Source organism: Peromyscus eremicus, chromosome 1, assembly GCF_949786415.1.
Source record: "Peromyscus eremicus chromosome 1, PerEre_H2_v1, whole genome shotgun sequence".
NCBI lineage: Eukaryota > Metazoa > Chordata > Mammalia > Rodentia > Cricetidae > Peromyscus > Peromyscus eremicus.
The window spans coordinates 14,523,612-14,543,939 of NC_081416.1; the positions used below are offsets into that span (position 1 = coordinate 14,523,612).

The window sequence follows — 20,328 nt, forward strand, 5'->3', positions numbered from 1 at the left end:
GAACACTATGTGGTCCATCCACACTATAGAACACTATGTGGTCCATTCCACACTACAGAACACTATGTGGTCCATCCACACTACAGAATACTATGTGGTCCATCCACACTACAGAACACTGTGGTCCATCCACACTACAGAACACTATGTGGTCCATCCACACTACAGAACACTATGTGGTCCATCCACACTACAGAACACTATGTGGTCCATCCACACTACAGAATACTATGTGGTCCATCCACACTACAGAACACTATGTGGTCCATCCACACTATAGAACACTATGTGGTCCATTCCACACTACAGAACACTATGTGGTCCATCCACACTACAGAATACTATGTGGTCCATCCACACTACAGAACACTATGTGGTCCATCCACACTACAGAACACTATGTGGTCCATCCACACTACAGAACACTATGTGGTCCATCCACACTACAGAACACTATGTGGTCCATCCACACTACAGAACACTATGTGGTCCATCCACACTATAGAACACTATGTGGTCCATTCCACACTACAGAACACTATGTGGTCCATCCACACTACAGAATACTATGTGGTCCATCCACACTACAGAACACTATGTGGTCCATCCACACTACAGAACACTATGTGGTCCATCCACACTACAGAACACTATGTGGTCCATCCACACTACAGAACACTATGTGGTCCATCCACACTACAGAACACTATGTGGTCCATCCACACTATAGAACACTATGTGGTCCATTCCACACTACAGAACACTATGTGGTCCATCCACACTACAGAATACTATGTGGTCCATCCACACTACAGAACACTGTGGTCCATCCACACTACAGAACACTATGTGGTCCATCCACACTACAGAACACTATGTGGTCCATCCACACTACAGAACACTATGTGGTCCATCCACACTACAGAACACTATGTGGTCCATCCACACTATAGAACACTATGTGGTCCATCCACACTATAGAACACTATGTGGTCCATCCACACTACAGAACACTATGTGGTCCATCCACACTACAGAACACTATGTGGTCCATCCACACTACAGAACACTATGTGGTCCATCCACACTACAGAACACTATGTGGTCCATCCACACTACAGAACACTATGTGGTCCATCCACACTACAGAACACTATGTGGTCCATCCACACTATAGAACACTATGTGGTCCATTCCACACTACAGAACACTATGTGGTCCATCCACACTACAGAATACTATGTGGTCCATCCACACTATAGAACACTATGTGGTCCATCCACACTACACTATAGAATACTATATGGTCCATCCACACTACAGAACACTATGTGGTCCATCCACACTACAGAACACTATGTGGTCCATCCACACTATAGAACACTATGTGGTCCATTCCACACTACAGAACACTATGTGGTCCATCCACACTACAGAACACTATGTGGTCCATCCACACTACAGAACACTATGTGGTCCATCCACACTACAGAACACTATGTGGTCCATCCACACTATAGAACACTATGTGGTCCATCCACACTATAGAACACTATGTGGTCCATCCACACTATAGAACACTATGTGGTCCATCCACACTACAGAACACTATGTGGTCCATCCACACTACAGAACACTATGTGGTCCATCCACACTACAGAACACTATGTGGTCCATCCACACTACAGAACACTATGTGGTCCATCCACACTACAGAACACTATGTGGTCCATCCACACTATAGAACACTATGTGGTCCATTCCACACTACAGAACACTATGTGGTCCATCCACACTACAGAATACTATGTGGTCCATCCACACTATAGAACACTATGTGGTCCATCCACACTACACTATAGAATACTATATGGTCCATCCACACTACAGAACACTATGTGGTCCATCCACACTACAGAACACTATGTGGTCCATCCACACTATAGAACACTATGTGGTCCATTCCACACTACAGAACACTATGTGGTCCATCCACACTACAGAACACTATGTGGTCCATCCACACTATAGAACACTATGTGGTCCATCCACACTACACTATAGAATACTATATGGTCCATCCACACTACAGAACACTATGTGGTCCATCCACACTACAGAATACTATGTGGTCCATCCACACTACAGAACACTATGTGGTCTATCCACACTACAGAATACTATGTGGTCCATCCACACTATAGAATACTATGTGGTCTATCTATACTATAGAACACTATGTGGTCCATCCACACTATAGAATACTATATGGTCTATCTATACTATAGAACACTATGTGGTCCATCCACACTATAGAATACTATATGGTCTATCTACACTATAGAATACTATGCAGCTATAAAGAAAAGTGAAATCATGGAATTTGCAAGCAAATGGATGGAAATAGAAAAGATTATATTGAGTGAGTTAACCCAGTCGTCGCAAAAAGCAAATCCATGTTTTCTTTCATCGTGGCTCTTAACTTCAAATCTTCAGATCTGAGTGTATAATCTAGAGTAATCCAGAAGCCAGGAAAGTAGCAAGGGACCATGGGAGAAGGAAAGGTGCAGTAGAGAGGAGAGCAGCAGGGTAGTTGAAGGGAAAATGGGAAAATTGAGGCTGGGGGAGGATTGGAAGGTGGTAGGAAGGTCAATACAGCAGAGGGAAGATAAGACATAACAGTAAGGATGTCTGAAAAAGTCACAAGAAATCATTATTATCTATTTACCTAAAATTACACATATAATACATCTAAGTTTATGTGTATACATATGCATACATAGTCTAAATGAAATTTTCCCACCTGGGCTGACAATGGTCCTCGCAAAAGTCACAGACAATCTAGCAAAAACCCCAATACCAGGCATGAGAAGCCCCTTATGAGCTGTTGGTCAGGGGAGTCCAAGAGACTCCCAAACACTGCAAGTTATTGCTGTTGCCTTGGTTGCCTCCCAGAGGCTGAAAGTAAGTTCCTGTTATTGAAGACACCATGTACTTCATACACAAGACCCAGAAAATCCAAGCTGGATCTAACCTGAAAGCCTCCACCCAAGGAACTAACTTTCATGGTACCAGAAGGTTCCAAGCAAGCTTACTCCTCGTCCTACCCAGCTATGACACCTATGAAGAACCAGCATGGCATAATAACCATAATGGCACTCATATTTTGGTAGTAAACAATAACTCTGTAATTGGACTTAAGACTCACTCAACAAGAGAGAAATCATGCCTGGTAGTAGAAACTTAGACAACCTACCTATAGTCATGGAACTTGGAGGAGGAACTACAACCACCACTTTATAAACCCAGCATTAATTCCTGGTTGCATTCTAAATACTTATCTTTATACCTACAGATAACTGTAGCTCTCACCCCTCAACAACAACAAACAACAATCTCTTTGCAACAGATGGAGACCATTACAGAAAAACGACACTGATTAAAATGCAGAGAACAAGTGATCCTGTGGTGCCCAGCCCCAAGTGAGCCATCTACTGCTCACACAGCTGCTGCACCTAAGGCTCCGGAAACATTGTGGAAGAGGGGGCGGAAAGATGGTAAGAGCCAGAGGACCAGGACATCTGCTGCAAGACTGAGTCTCCTACAAATGTTGGGAAAACTACACCCAAAGTCTCAACCATATAGTTGCCAAAACAATTCCTGAAGGACCACAACATCAACAGAAAATGCTAACATGGAAGAGGGAATCTCATGGGGCTCCAAGCCTAGACAAAGAACTACAGAGTAGGAGAAACAGTCTTCCCCAGGAAAGAGCCCTCCAATTGGTTATCTGATACCAAGTGGTCAGACCTGAAATCATATACATATAAGCAACATTATATGAACAGAATATGCAGTATTTATATATTTAGGAATATACATGCAAATCAGCAATTAAAGAAAAAAGTCTGAGACCATGAATTTAAAGGAAGAAAAGGGTGCATGGGAGGACTTGGAGGAAGAAAAGGGAAAAAGGAAAATTATATAATATTTGAATTTCAAAATATTAAAAAAAAAACCCTTAATATTGTAAACTGAAAGACAAAACTGGAACACTGAAGCAGCATTCAGTAACAGACATATCTAAAAACTTGGTAAACAATCTACCAGCCTATGACAGATTTCAAATGAAACTTGGTACACTATAAAACCGGTAATAAGACAGGGATTGGAGATCCCTTTCAAGAAGTTTTTGTTTTTTAAGAAGCATCCAAAACACCTCAGAAACAGAGGCTAGAGTAATACACCACAAAACCAGGAAAAAAAATCTCATCATCAGAGAGCAAATTCTATAGCCTACTCTAGGACTGTTTTTAAAACACTAGATTTCATTTATTAACAAAGTAACACAAAATCGAAGACTTCACCATCATTTCTTGCTCAAAGCGCCTAAAAATCTGCTCTCGCTGCTGCTGCAGTTTGCCATTGAGCTGTTGCTGGGCCCTCTGCTCTTCCTTTTGAAGAAATCTCAGCTCTCGAAGTTCCTGACGCCTGACAAAGTAGAACAGAAGGAGTCAAATTATACTTTGAAGTAATATGCTCTGGGACAGTCTTTCTGTACGCTGTGAAAATGTATTGCTACTATTGGTTAATAAATAAAGCTGCTTTGGCCTATGGTAAGGCAGGATAAGAGCCAGGTGGAACATCCAAGCAGAAAGACAGGGAGAAGAAGGGCGGAGTCAGGGCAGACACCATCCAGCAGCCCAAGGAGCAAGATGTCAACAGACTGGTAATGTCATGGCCATGTGGCAAAATATAGATTAATAGAAATGGGTTAATTTAAGATGTAATAGCTAGCTAGCAATAAGCCTGAGCCATAGGCCAAATAGTCTGTAATTAAAATATTAAGTCTCTGAGTGTTTATTTGGGACCGAGAGGCTGTGGGACACAGGAAAACTTCCATCTACAGTAATCCTTTTTTTTTTTTCATTTTACATACCAATCACAGTTCCCCCTCCCTCCCCTCCTCCTGCTCCTCCACACTATACTCCTCATCCACTCCTCAGAGAGAGTAAGGCCTCCCATGGGAAGTCAACAAAGCCTGGCCTATCAAGTTGAGGCAGGACCAAGCCCCTCCCCTCTCAATCAAGGCTGAGCAAGGTAATTCCACCTATTATTTTAAATAAAAGCTTTAACTGTAAGATTTTAAATTTAAAAATAATTTTTCAAATAATCCAAAATTAACCAAGAATTTACTCTTGTTTCTCTATTCTACACAGTTTTCAGAAACAGAAGAGGTTTAAACTCATGCTGTATTATTTATTGTTATATATACTCATTATATATTGTTCCTCTACTCACCTGAGAAACCGCAATTCCTCAGTTTTGGAGTCACTATCTGTAACTATCTTTGACGTTGTTACACTCACTTCTACACCATCAACAATAAATTTGCGTGTTTTCTTCAATGTTTTCTTCTGTCTTCTTGTCTCCTGAGTGAGATTTCATTCAGGTTAGGTTTTGTATAAACACTGTATGTGGAAGATATTTTCTTCTTTAAAAATAAAAATGCCTAGACAGCCATGAATACTGCACACATAAAGCAGTAGGAGTCATCTGTGCAATGGTTACATCATACTTAAGCTGAGAACTCACACTCAACTTTGCAGATGAAAAACTTTACATGAAATTAGGCATTCTGGCCACGTGCATACACAACTTTTATGACACTACATAATAGGTATAGCAGTAATAAAAATTCCATATAAATGAATAAATAGGATGACTTTTTACATATTAAACTTTTCATCTTTCACTGTTGTAGGTTCTCAGCGTTACACTTTATATTAGTAAACAGATTAAATAGAGAGACAATTATTTGGTTTCCTGGGGGAATGGGATGAGGGTACAGAAAGTCAAGGGAGCCCAGCACTCAGGAGTTTGACGAGAGGTTGGGAGCTCCACAGCAAGACTCTGGAGAGTAATGAAGGGAGGGAATGAACAAAAGAAAAAGTGTGAAAGAAGAAGGGGAGGATGAAAGGGAAGGGAACAAAGGGGAGAGAGAGAAAAGGAGTAGAGAAAACTGGAAGAAAAGGCACTAAATTAAAAATATGTTAGAATTCAAGTTTGCCCATGGCACCTGTGAGCAACCTCTCAGGGTCCTCATGTTCCCCTCCAAATCAGGACTATGGCAGCCTCCTCAGCATCCTTCTAAAATTTAACGCTGATGTGCTTTTTTAAAAAAAATACATATACCTTTCTTAACCTACAAACTTCACAAATTTCTTCAGCTTCTACAATAAGGTATCTACAATTAATATTCCCTTAGTTCTCACGGAAGTACTTACGGTAGAAGGAGGGAACTGACTCCCACAAGTCCTCTAACCTCCCGATGCTTGCTATGGCACACGTGTCCCCACACAGAAACATTCAAAGTAATAAATAAAATGTAATTTAAAAAAATACTCTTACACTGACCCACAGGAGCCTTGTAAGCTTCTACATAACTGCCATGTGCCTCCTAAGTACACAAGACTTGAGAATAATGCTCTAATGGCTCCAAGTGCAGGGCGGTATTTGGGGGCCTGTTTTCCCCATGATGCTTACCATGGCAGTACCAATGGCTAGGAATAGAGAAACAAAGGTGGACATCTATAGGTGACAGTGGCTAAGGATGATTCACACCTTAAAATGCTTTTTAAAAGGAGACAATTCTTTCAGTTTCTCGTTCTCTGGGGTAGCAGTAACACTTGCTAAAACTGCATTCAGATATGTGCAAGGAAAATTAAATAAGACCAAGAAACTACCCTGTCCTGTTTATCTACCCAAGTCTGCAAAATAATCTTTAAATAATCTTTATAGATTATTCTTTAAATATTCTTTAAATAAATTCTTTAATAATCTTTAAAGATTATTTCCAGAATCCCTTTCCAGTTCTTTTTGAAGGCCTTATGATCCCAAAAGAATTCATAAGGTTATTATTACACAGATTTAATAGTGTTTTAAGAAAGCAACGAACTAGAAATTACTAAAATGACAAAGCAAAATGCAAACAGGGCCCCAGGCGCACTTACTTGTAAAGACATTGACCCGCTGTCTTTAGTTTTGCTTAAGAAGCTAGAGATGGACAAATTCAAGTCACTGCTGCTGGTCTCCACAGCAGACCCGGTCCCTGAGTCGGCGTCGTTCTCCTTTTCGGTTTCAGGCTCCTGTGGCAGTATGGTTTCAGGTTTTGGTAAAGCACCCGTTTCTCCTTTACTCTCTGTGTTTTCTGAGTTAATATTGATCCTGGGTATTAGGACAGGACGAGGCTCGCTGGGCTGCGAGGCTGCAGGAGCTTGGGGCTCTGGTTTAACTGGCACTCCCTGTGCAGTTTCCTCCCTCGCCAGCTCTCCCTCGGTGGCGGTGGCGGCAGCCTCAGCTTCACTTCCTAGAGCCTGCTCCTCAGCACCGCCAGTCACTGCACGTCTCTCTGTCTCCTCAATGCCATGGGCCTCACTGACCTGCTCCACTTCATCTGTCCCTGGCTCCTCAATGGTTGCCTGTGTGGTCTCTGAAGTGCTGATTAACGGTCCCTCACCGTCACACGCTGCGGACTGTTGACCTAGCTCTTCATTCTCAACTCTTTCTTGAACAGAAGGTTCTTCCTCAGCACCACCAGCCTCAGGGCTCTCCGTGGGCTTCTCTAACTTCCAGGTTCCTTCCACTACTTCATTCCCATCAGCACTCTGTGCATCCTTGCTGCTGTGTTCAGGAACCTTCTCAGCAGCATCTAGTGCCTCATGTGTTCCTGCTTCACTGACTACAACTTGGTGAGTTTTGTCATCTTTTCCCAGTTTCTCTTGGGCATCTTCTTTTGTAAACCCAACTTTATTGTCAACTGCCTGAAAATCTGCCTCGGTTTCTCCAGTCTCTTGAGACACCGAGTCCATTGTTTGAATATGCGTATCTTTAATTTCTTCAGGTTGGATAAGTTTATTCTCAAGTATCTCCTGGTTTTCTTTCTTCCTGTCTTCTTCTGGTTTCAGATGGTTAGTGTCCGTTTCTAAAGTTACTATATTCCCCTCATTTCCTTCACTGACCGAATTAACAGCCACAGTTGGTTGGTCTTCTGTGTCAGCTTGATCTTCCAGCTTAGGTCTCTTCTGTCTCCCATTCTCATGGATTCCTACTGTTTGGTCATTGAGTTCAGCCATGTTAGAATCATCCGTATGCTCATTAACACCTTTCACAGCCTTCGGAGGTTCGTCAGTGATGGGTTTTTCATTAAGAACTTTGTTGCTAAATTTATCCCCAGCAGTACTGTTCTCTATTCTTTCTGATACAGATTCCAAAATACAAGCATTTTGAGAAAGTTTATCTTCTTCAGAGCTGGCAATACTGAGGTCAGAGGAGGCACGTTTATTTGCAGGTATTGGCTAAAAAAGATTTTATACATCATTAGTATTAAAACATGACCACAAGATGGTCATCCAAATAGCTTTATACATCTATACTCATATGTGAAATATTTAATAGTTATATTCTAGAAAACTTGAAGTTACAAAAATAACCTTAAAAAGTGACAGTCTTGCCGGGCGGTGGTGGCACATGCCTTTAATCCCAGCACTCGGGAGGCAGAGGCAGGCGGATCTCTGTGAGTTTGAGGCCAGTCTGGTCTCCAAAGCGAGTTCCAGGAAAGGTGCAAAGCTACACAGAGAAACCCTGTCTCGAAAAACCAAAAAAAAACAAAACCCAAAAAAAAAAAAAAAGTGACAGTCTTCAATAATAAACAATAATAAACAAGAGAAACTTTGTAACCAACTTCACTTCTAAAATTGAAGGGTTTGTACTGCCCTCATTTGTTACCCCTCAGACACATGTGCACCACATCTCAAAACCTCTCTCTAAAACTCCACCAAATGAAACATCCTCAGTGACACTGACCAGAGCATTCTCTGCTTCCTCATCATCATCTTCCTCCTTGCCATCTTCAACCTCTTCTGTTACTTCAGCCTTTGCCTCAGCAATCAATTCTCGGACTGGTTTGTTGGAATCAACAGTAACAAAGGGATGCTGTTAATCATTAAAAAAAAAAAAGTATATTCAATGACAACTGAAATGCTTATAAATCTCAATATATAAATAGATCCTTCTGTGTGAAAAATATGAATTATGGATATGAAAAATGTACACAACTTCAAACACTATACCTAGAAAGAAAAAGAGGGAGAAGAGTGAACGAAAGTAAAGACTGTCTGAACTGGATTTTATTTTGTACACTTTAGTTTTTATTTTTTAATAACACTATTGCTTATTTAGTGTCTGCATATGTGCACATGGCGGTCAGACTTCAGGAGTCAGTTTTTTTCTCTACTAGGTGGATCTATCTCAGAGATCAACTCAGTTTGCCAGGCTCAGTTGCAGGGACCTGTACTGAGCTAGCTTGCAGCCCTGTGTTTTGTTTCATTTGGTGATGTGAAGGAATTTGTCAAATGAAAACAACTTGTAACTGAGTAGAAGTTACATTTGGTTTTTCTGTATGTCTAAAAACTTCATAGATAATTTTTAAATTAAAATTTACAGTACGTTCTAAGTTTAGGCATCACTTCTCTACAAGTAACTAAAAGAGGACAATGAGATGGCTCTGTGGGTAAAGGTGCTTCTGCCAAAGTAAGGACCTGAGTCCAGTCGGCACCCACAGAGTGGAAGGAGAGAACCAACTCCTGAAAGTCACCATCCCCTGACCACGTACACACACTGTAGCATGGAAAAGTAAGCACACGCACACACCATGTTTTTACATTAGTATCTACGATAAATCTCATCAATGTATTAATAAAACTTTACAAAGCCCTTTATTAAAAAGTATCTACAAATCCCCATTTTGCTTTTTTTTTTTTTTTCTTTTCGAGACAGGGTTTCTCTGTGTAGCTTTGCGCCTTTCCTGGAACTCGCTTTGGAGACCAGGCTGGCCTCGAACTCACAAAGATCCGCCTGCCTCTGCCTCCCGAGTGCTGGGATTAAAGGCGTGCGCCACCACCGCCCGGCCCCCATTTTGCTTTTTTAACTGATCCTAACTTTGAGTAAAAGACATTTCACTCATCTTTGTGCTCTCAACTCTTAACAGTGTCTGTGATGGCTATTCTTGGTTGTCAACTTGACCACATCTGAATTAACTAAAATCCAAGCTGCTGGGTATACTTGGGAGGAATTTTTCTCAACTGAATCATTTGAAATGGGAAGACCTACCCTAAATCCAGATCTTCTGAGGTGGGAAGACCCACCTTAATCTGGGCCACACCTTCTGCTGGCAGCCTATATAAAGGACATGGAAGAAGGAAGCTTTTGCTCTTTGCCTGTTTCCCTCACTCTCGCTGGCAAGTCCATTCCCTCACTAGCATTAGGGCCTTTGGAGGGATTCTAGCACATACTGAAGACCAGCTGAGGCATCCAGTCTCGTGGACTGAACAACTACTTGATTCTTAGACTTTCCATCAGGAGACAGCCATTGCTGGAACAGTCAGACCATAACCTATAAGCCATTTAACGAAACCTGTTTGCATCTATAGAGATTAATTCTATCAATTCTATTTCTCTAGAGAATCCTGACTAACACAGTCTGTTATAGGCTAAGATCTTCAACTACAGGAGCAAGGAAATTCTGGGAAGTGTGCTGTAGGGACATAGAGATATACTTGTTGAACACAGCAAGGCAATTTTCCCACACCCTCTCCTCAGATAAACAGGTCAGCCTAAAATAGTACCATACTGGCATTACACACACACATCCTTACAGCAACTGCCCTAAGGTTTGTTATTTTGTTTATCTATAATACTATTTGACACACATATTTATTTGAAATATAAGGAACAGACCCTGCTTTAAAGTAAAATCAAATTTATCTAACCACCTTACATAATTTGTGTGTGGGCATGCGTGTGTGTGGTGCTCACGCATGTGCAGTGCACATGTACACGCAGAGGCGTTCTTTAGAGACAATGTTAAAACACTCTGACCTGGTGATGTCATAGCCTCATCTTACCTGTAATAGCTGAGATGTAGTCCACCGTGCATCCACATTCTTTTCCAAGCATTTCTTTAGAAAGTCCTTAAAATTTGAAGACCTGCAGAATAAAATGTCAACAATGGCATTTTATTTTACTTTCTTGTTATTGAAAAAAAAAACAAACTAGATTCCTAACTAAATTATGCTTAGTATAGATTAATACCGACTTAGTATAATGCCAAGAAAACTGATGAGAATAAAATGTTATTAAATGTATTCTGTAAATATTAGACATACATGTAATAAGGCACACAGGTGACTGTAGGTGAAGTTTTCCTGTCCCAACTGCCTGTTCCCAAATAACCAGCAGCAGCTTCCCAAATAACTGACTCAGAGACTTAATATAAATTTTAAACGCTCAGCCAATAGCTCAAGCTTGTTACTAACTAGCTCTTACAACTTAACTCATTTCTATTAACCTATGTGAGGCCCCAAGGCTCATGGATGGCTTTTATCACTACCCTATTTTGTATATCCGACTCATTCTCCGTCAGGCTGGTAACTCCTCTGACTCCACCCTTCCTCATCCCATCATTCTCAGTTTGGCTTTCCCACCTAAATTTATCCTGTTTAGCTACTGGCCAGTTGGCTTGTTTATTAAACCAATAATTGAAACATATATTCACACAGTGTACATACAGACGGATTATTCTACAGCAGGTAATCACTGAGAGGCAGCCATAGCTTTACAAGTTATCAAAATGTTACAAAAACTGTTACCCTAAGTTCCACAATACACATCAATATACAGTACAGAAAATGTCTTGTCCACACAGACCCAGTTCATTCACACTGTCTAACACAGGATTTACAATGGTTTCCATGATCCTTAAGTCTTTCTCAGGTATTTGTACTTTATGTACAGATATGAACACCTGCATTCATATACCAAGTGTGTTCCTAGTACCCACAGAGGCCAAAAGAGGGGATCAGATCCCCTGGGACCTAAAGTACGTGAGTCATCATGTGGGTGCTGGTAACTGAACCCAGGTCCTCTATAAGAAGCAGAGGTGCCAGTGCTCTTAATCACCAAGCCACTCTCCCAGGTCCTTAAGTCTTGGAAATTGACCCACCTCAGTCTCCTCATTCATAGTCTTTGTGACATTTTCCCAAACTTAAACTTACCCTCAGCAAACTAAAAGAACAGAACATCAAGTTTTGGTTCTTTAAAAACTTTGTTTAAAAGAGCTTACCATTTTGACGGCTGTGCTAATGTTGGGGGCTCAGATTTTGCTATTTTTAGCAACACTCGCATTGGATTTAACTCATGGTGAGGTGGCTCTATCTCAGCCATTTCTATTAAAGTAATACCCAGGGACCAAACGTCAGCTTTATAGTCATAAGGCCTGTCCTTTGATGTCTCACACATGACTACTTCAGGAGCCATCCTATGAACATAGACAGAAAAATAAAAAGTTGAGATGTTTAATTAACAGTTATTACAAACTATAGTTGGTACAATGACTATATGTGGACAAAATAATAACTGCATAAAAATGAATACCTACCAATATGGTGTGCCAATAAAGGAATCCCTCCTTTGAATTGTCCTGGTGTTTTTAGCTGATACTCCAAAATCCGCTTGAAATAAATAATCACACAATAACATTAATGACAGCTTTTAAGTATGGTAAATTGTATTTAATGGAATGGAAGAGTGGAGCATTTCAAGTATTTATGAAAGCCTACCTTATTAAAAGGTAAACACAACAGAAAGAGAAATGGTTTCTCTGTCACTCTAATTATTTTTTTAATTTTTGTGTGTACCATGTAGTGCATACATGTGTTCATGGAGTTCAAAAGGGTGTGTGCATACATGCTCATGGAGTTCAGAGGTCAATGTCAGGTGTCTTCCTCTACCACTCTTAACCTTTTGAGACATTACTTCTTAGTGAACTTGGAGCTTACCATGTTGGCAAGACTAGCTGGCTAGGGTGCACCAGGATTCCTCCTGTTTCCAGCAACCCAGCACTAGGGTTACAAGCGTCCGTCACGGCCCAGCTTTTACAGGGGTTTTTGGGATCCAAACCCAGGGCCCCATGAACACGGCAGGTGCTTCACCCACTGAGCCTCCCTCCAGCCTCTACCACGTTATCCTCACCATCATCCTCTGCTACCTCTTAAAAGAAACTGCCAAATTTTCCATCACAAATACACTGACCACCATCTAGATACATCTTCAAATGATAGTAATAATGACAAATTCCTCAGAATTGAAAACAAAAAAATTGTTCACTTTAAATTAAAACAGTATATACACTTCAAAATAAATGCCAAATGTTGTATGCTGCAATTAAATCAATGAAGATATTTTCCTATAGTGTGAAAAAAACAAAAATTACAGCAAAGTAGCCTTTATGACAGTATTCTATCTCCTCAGTGTCCTCATAAAATTACACTACACAACCTGAGCATCGTGGTGTACACCTATAATCCCAATACATGGGAGGCTAAGTCAGGAAACTCAGAAGTTCTAAGCTACTCTAGGCTGTATAGTGAGATTAACTAAAAAAATAAATAAATAAAATCTTAATTACATTACAAAGAAAAAATAGGAAGCTTTACGGCTTCTGATTTATGTAATAAAGAACATCGGCACTGTAACTTTATCAGTGGGTAAGCCTACCATTTTAGCTTAGAACTCAGAACCAACTAATTATCTTAAAAACTAAATAAAATATTTTCTTTTGCTTTTGTCCCAAATAAACAAATCTAAAACTAAAACTAAAAACTAAAGTGTAGCTAGAGTTTTCCTGCCTGGCCCACCTCAGGACAAATCTCTCTCATCTGCCAGACCCACAGCACTCAGACCCAACCAAGTAAGCACAGAGACTTATATTGGTTACAAACTGTATGGCCGTGGCAGGCTTCTTGCTAACTGTTCTTACAGCTTAAATTAATCCATTTCCATAAATCTATACCTTGCCACATGGCTTGTGGCTTACCGGGATCTTCACATGTGGCTTGTCATGGTGGCGGCTGGCAGTGTCTCCCTCACCCAGCTTCCTGTTCTCTCAATTCTCCTCTCTGTTAGTCCTGCCTACACTTCCTGCCTGGCCACTGGCCAATCAGTGATTTATTTATTGACCAATCAGCAACACATTTGACATACAGACCATCCCACAGCACTAAAGAGAATCTCTTCTTATAAAATTGGTTTTAATTTATAGTAATAAAAGAATTAATTGATTATAAAGTTATCAAAAATAACAAATGAAAAAAATGGTATAATTCATTTTGCAGCCTCAATCAAAGAAGAAATGTGGATTTCAAAAATAAGCTTGGGATGCTGGTCTTGGTAGAGTGCTTTCCTGGCACATGTGAGGCCCTGACTCAATACCCAGTAGTGGAAAAGAAGAACCATAATCAAAGCAGAAGGCAGGCCTTGCACTCTGTCAATAGAACAATGCACAACCACTTGGTCTTATGCAGGCATCACACCTGAGACCCACCAAGCATTATTACCAAGCCTTTGCTTCATCCACTAACTGAAGGAAATACAGAAAGAAACTGAAATCTCATGACCACGTGATCAGCAAGTGCAAGTCTAGTGGCCAAATTCAATGTTCTGCCTTTCATTCCTACCTCCTCAAGGAGTCTTTTTAGGAACATTTTGCTAATCGTCCCACTCACTGGGAATTTTAATACAACATATACACTGTGTATCTGTTTGCATGCTGTGGACTTTGGAGAGGTCACAAATCATTATGGTTTTTTTGGCCTCCAAACAATCAAATACTGCTCTCTTGGTTGGACAATGTTACTTCAATGAGAATGCAAGCTACCGTGTAAAGAAAGGAATAGAGAAGTGTGTAATTTATAGAGATACTAAAGAAAAATCAAAATTTATATATGAGCAAGTTTAAACATTAGAGATAAGTATAGGATAACTGAGCCATAAAGAAACACAAATGAGTGATGATAAAGTCAACACAAAGTATGGGAAGGGCAAGGATGGGGACTGAAATCAGCTGGGCGTGTGGAAGGTGCCTGGCCAAGTCCAATTTCTTCACTTAAGCACTGATTTCAAAGCTTGTGTCTAAAAACTTATGCGGCTTTTCTTGTGGATTTCCTTATCTCTTTATGGTACAATAAAGATAAAATTCAGCATATTTCATTTTGATGTCCCATTACATATTGAGACAATGTAAAATAAGATAGTGAGAATCATTGGAATCAACATGGCTTTTGAATAATTTTACTTTTCAAAAAACATAAATTTAGACAGCACTGTTCAACTGTCTCTTTTTCAATTGTCTCTTTTAGAAACCCTTCTGAAAAGTTATCTTCTACTTATGTGTCTGTGTGAACTTAACTAACTTCAGTCTAAAATCTCCATCTAATTCTTTTTATGACATCCATCATTTATTCCTTTGGTATCAAAGACCAAATTAAATGCTAGTCCTTAAACTTGTTTTACTTTGAAACCTAAGGTTACTTGATGGTTTAATAAGTATGTCAGAAAATAGAGTAAGAAACTGGGGGTGGGAGTTAGTGCAGTGACAGAGCACTCGCTTACAAAGTGCAAGGCTCTGGGTGGAACAAAAAAAAAATCTATTAGATATGTTTTAATAAAAATAAAATTGAGCTTAGTATTATATTATACTCAAATACAGAACATCTACAAGTGTTAAATATATATTCAAAAATTTACAGGAAAAAATTCTAACTAGTGTTTTGCAAGTCTCTGCTTCTGAAAATAAAAACACACCATCTTTTACCTCCTTTATGTGTCATTAGGTGCATGTACTTAGGAATCCTAAGAACTGAGGAATGTTTAACCACTGAAGTGTTTACAAGAGCAGCTGGGAGTAATTCTCCCTGTTTTACATGTCTGGGTAGGCCAGAACAGCATCAAGTCACTACATTCCAGAATAAATCTCCGAGCACAAATTCAAACGTTTGAATAACTTACCCAATTTAATGTCTCCATCTAAGGTAAAAAGAATATTGCCAGCTTTCAGATCTCTGTGGATGATTTTATTGTCATGTAAGTAACTCAGTGCCTCTAAAGTCTGCTTACAAACTACTTGGATTTGGGACTCAGTTAATGGTCTCTCAAGTTCTACAAGGAGAAAGTGAAAAAAATACATGTATATATTTCTATTCAATGAAAACATAAAGCTAACTAAATATTTTCAGTACTACCCCTGTGATCTTGTCAAATATCATTTATTGTAAAAGAGCTAAGTTTCTACAAAGATTAATTTCTTGACATAGAATATTCAACATTACATTTCAGAATTATATTTGTCTAAAATATAATTAAGCTGATTTTCTTAATGTACTAAACTCTAAAATTACATATATGTACACACATGGTTGAAGTCTTTCTATGTGAGAACAATTTAAGAAGCAAACATAAGAACAGAGGTACTTACCAAGCATCACAGCATCTACTGCTCCCCCTGCACAAAATTCAATGAGGATCTGCACACAAACAAAAAATGTGTCTGTGATTACACCAACTTTCAGAAACTTAGCAAAGACAGATAAATGAAAAGCCACTGCTTTATCCAGGCTATAGGAACAGTGCCATGCTAACCATGAAGGGTTCTTTGTCATCAGTTACAAGTCTTAGGGATGGTCTTCTGAGCACGCACAGGAGAACATGCTACAGAAGTACATCCTATCTCCCCTTTTCCTTTTCTTCTGTTTTTATTTTTTGAGTCCAGCCCAAGCTAGACTCAAATCTGCAATCCTCCTGCCTCTGCCTCCCAAAGGCTGATAACAGGTATGTTTCACCATACTTAGTCATGACCAATTTTATAAATAACTATTTTTAGTATCCTTTTCTAAAATTACCAAATATAGGTTATTTAATTATTATAATATTATTCATACATTTAAAAGATTTTATTACTGAAATATCTTATTATCTTCATCTTTCAAGTAACTATTGCAATGTTAAGTGACCAAATGTATCGTTTAACTTTCAATAAATAAATCCTGAAAAAAGGAAGACTTATTTTAATTTAAAGAGTCTTTTTTTTTAATTATGATAATGTTCATGTACCTCTGCAGGCATGTGTGCGCATGAGTGCAAGTGCTCTTGAAGGCCAGAGGAGAGTGTCAGATCTCCAGGAGCTAGAGTTACAAGCAGCTGGGAATGACCTAATGTGGTGCTGGGAATCAAACTTGGGTCCTCTGCAAGAGCAGTACATGCTTTTAAGCACTGAGCCATCTCTCCAGCCATTTTAATTTAAAAAAGAGGGGTGGGGGGTGGAGAAGGCCGGCAGGCAGGCACACAACACACAGATTCAAACTCAATTATCACTGTCATGTACCTGATCTTCTTCACTGGTACTAGCTATAACTTTGTAATATGATTATTTTGTTTATATCTATGTCTCCCATTAAATTGTACCACAGAGTAAAACAAATTTTTATTTTGCAATAGTGTCAAATAAAGGTCTATTTGTTAAAATGTCTAGGAGTTTTTCTTGTAATACTTAAAAATACTTGGCTAGAGCCCTGAACAAGCATTTTAGAGACACCACACCAATAATAACTATACTTTTTTAAAGTAATATTTTTAGCAAACAGTGTAATTCCATACATCTTCCCTCTTGCTAAAAAATTTTTAGTTTGTTTTTGTTTTTTTGAGACAGGATCTCTCTACATAGCCCTGGCTGTCCTGGAACTCACTGAAATCTACCTGCCTCTGCCTCTTGAGTGCTTCAATTAAAGTGTACATCACCACACCAGGCTATACAATATTTTTATAAGTGCTTGCTGATTACAACTTATTTTCAAGTTCATTACATGATTTGAAAAATAATTCAAGAGCTAAACATTTTTTCATCCCCCAGAGAAACACAGGCTCAAGAGTGAGCTGAGCCAACCAAGCTCCTAACTGGCAGCAGATGGGTCTAATAGCCTTTTGATTTCAAGCCATATGGTCATTGTTCTAAGAAAAACATCTAAAAGTCTATTTTATAAAAAGCTTTCTTGAGAGTCTGGAGAGATGGCTCAACAGCGCACTCACTGGCTGCTCTTCTAGAGGACCCGGATTTGATTCCCAGGACCCACACAGAAGTTCATAACCATCTGTAACTCCAGTCCCAGGGATCTGATGTCCTCTTCCTGCCTCCATAGGAACCAGAAATGCACATGGTGCACAGACATACATGCAGATAAAACACCCACATACATAAATCAATATTTTTTTAATTTATAAAAAAGCTCCTGATAAAACTATATTAGTTCAAGTAAATATTAAAATATTATTGCTTTATCTATTTATTACTATTTCCTTAAAAATGAACAAAATGTATATAATTTAACCACTTCATCATGCAGTGAAGTTGAGACTAGTATAAAATTTTACATTTCTCATAGCTTATAGTACTGCATGACTTACAAAAACCTTGTGATAAAAATTATAAACAACACACAGAAAAACAAACCTTCAGCAGGCAGTGATGGCACACACCTTTAATCCCAGCACTTGGAAGGCAGAGGACAGGTGGATCTCTGAGTTCGAGACCAGTCTGATCTATATACAATGTGAGTTCCAGGACAGCCACAACTACACAGAGAAACACTGTCTCAAAAAGCCAAGAAGAAAGAACAAAAGAACGAAAGAAAGGAAGGAAGGAAGGAAAAGAAGGGAAGGAAGCGAGGAGGGAGGGAGGAAGGAGGGAAGAAAGGAAAGAAAGGAAAGGAAAGGAAAGGAAAGGAAAGGAAAGGGAGGGAAGGAAGGAAGGAAGGAAGGAAGGAAGGAAGGAAGGAAGGAAGGAAGGAAGGAAGGGAAAGGAAGAGAAAAGAAAAGAGAAACAATCCTTCAAAAATATTTAATACTTAAATTGAAACTAAAAACACAAACGTATCTTGGAAATTGTAATACTCTTGAACAAGCTTTCTCACCTAGATCCAGTGTCAAACAATGGTAATGCAATGGTATAATCTGAAACTAAAACTGAACATCCATTGAAACTGATTGTTATCTTGTTAATGACTTTCACTGGCACGTCAACCCTCAATCAAGTAATGCAAGTAAGTAAACAGAAGAGGTAGCACACAAAATGAGTGTTCACAACCTCTTTAGGACAATTAACTCCTTCCGGCTGCTCTGTAAAGGAATGGAAGTTACCTACCCAAAGATTGTTCTCATAATAGAAGGCATCTAGAAGCTTGACTATGTTCGGGTGATCACAAGATGCTAATATGTCAATCTCAACCATATAATCTTCAAGTTCTTCTTCAGATTTGGTGTCAATCACCTTTGCAGCAGCTAAAACATTGGTCTCTTTATTCTGGGCCTAAAAATGAAAGTATCAGAAATATCTGTCACACTTTAAATGCTTGCTTTTACATTTCAATTTTTTTCCTTTTTTAAGAAAATGTTTAGGTTCACAGCAAGACTGAACAGCAGCACAAAGTTCCTTTGTGTCCCCCACAACCCCACCTCACAGTCTACACCTGCTCTGCTGAAGCCAATGAGCCTACATTAACATACCATTATCACTTCTATGCACAGCTCACATTAGGGTTCAGTCTTGGTGCTTCACATTCTATGGGATCTAACAATGTGTAATGAAATGTTGCCACCATTTGATCATACCAAAAGGTTTGGTTGCCCTAAAAGTCCTCTGTGCGCTAGCTATTCACCTCTACCTCCCCGAACTGCTGACAACCACTCATCTCTTACTACCTCCTTGCTTTCACCTTTTCTAGAATGACATAAAGAATAATAGACCTTTCGGATTGGCTTTTATCTAGTGTGTGTGTGTGTGTGTATATATATATATATATATATACATATATATATATATATATTTAAAGTTCCTATAGGTCTTCTCATGGTTTGATAGCTTCTTTCTTTTTAGTGCTAGAATGTACCAGTTTGTTTACCCTTTCACCTAATTAATGACACATGCTGTTTCCAAGTTTGGAAATTATGAATTACCACGTGGGTGAAGGTCTCAGTATGGATAGTTTTCAACTTATTGAGTAAATACCAAACAACATAGCTGCTGGAACATATAGTGGGCTTATTTTTGTGTAGAAAACTGCCACACTGAATTCCAAAGTGGCTGTGTCATTTTGCATCCCTACTAGCGCTGAATGAGAATACTGCTCCATATCCCAATGGTGTCTGTGTAATCACCAACAGTCTTATGGGTATGTTTCAAATCATAATTCCCTACAGACATATGTGGGACATCTTTTAAGTGCTTACTTGTTCTCTGTATATCCTCTTTGGTAAGGTTGTTGTTCATGTTTTGTTTTGTTTTTAATTTTTAATTATTGAGTTTTTAGAGTTTTCAAACCTTTAGTTGATGTCTTCTGCAAATATTTTCTCCCAGCCTGTGGTTTCTCATTCTCTTACACACTG

The 20,328-nt window shown here is 39.2% G+C and overlaps 1 protein-coding gene across 2 annotated transcripts in view; it reads right to left on the minus strand.

The window, feature by feature from the left end:
* The window catches only part of Slk (STE20 like kinase), a 54,982-nt gene that overhangs the window by 17,560 nt on the left and 17,094 nt on the right, over nt 1–20,328 (minus strand). For both annotated transcript variants that reach the window (XM_059256721.1, XM_059256726.1), the window contains exons 2-11: nt 19,088–19,252; nt 16,370–16,418; nt 15,904–16,053; nt 12,497–12,569; nt 12,182–12,376; nt 10,965–11,046; nt 8,866–8,994; nt 7,014–8,357; nt 5,302–5,432; nt 4,368–4,491 (exon numbers count right to left, since the gene is read on the minus strand). In XM_059256721.1, the coding sequence (XP_059112704.1) occupies nt 4,368–4,491; nt 5,302–5,432; nt 7,014–8,357; nt 8,866–8,994; nt 10,965–11,046; nt 12,182–12,376; nt 12,497–12,569; nt 15,904–16,053; nt 16,370–16,418; nt 19,088–19,252 (2,442 nt within the window). The remainder of the gene's footprint in view (nt 1–4,367; nt 4,492–5,301; nt 5,433–7,013; nt 8,358–8,865; nt 8,995–10,964; nt 11,047–12,181; nt 12,377–12,496; nt 12,570–15,903; nt 16,054–16,369; nt 16,419–19,087; nt 19,253–20,328) is intronic.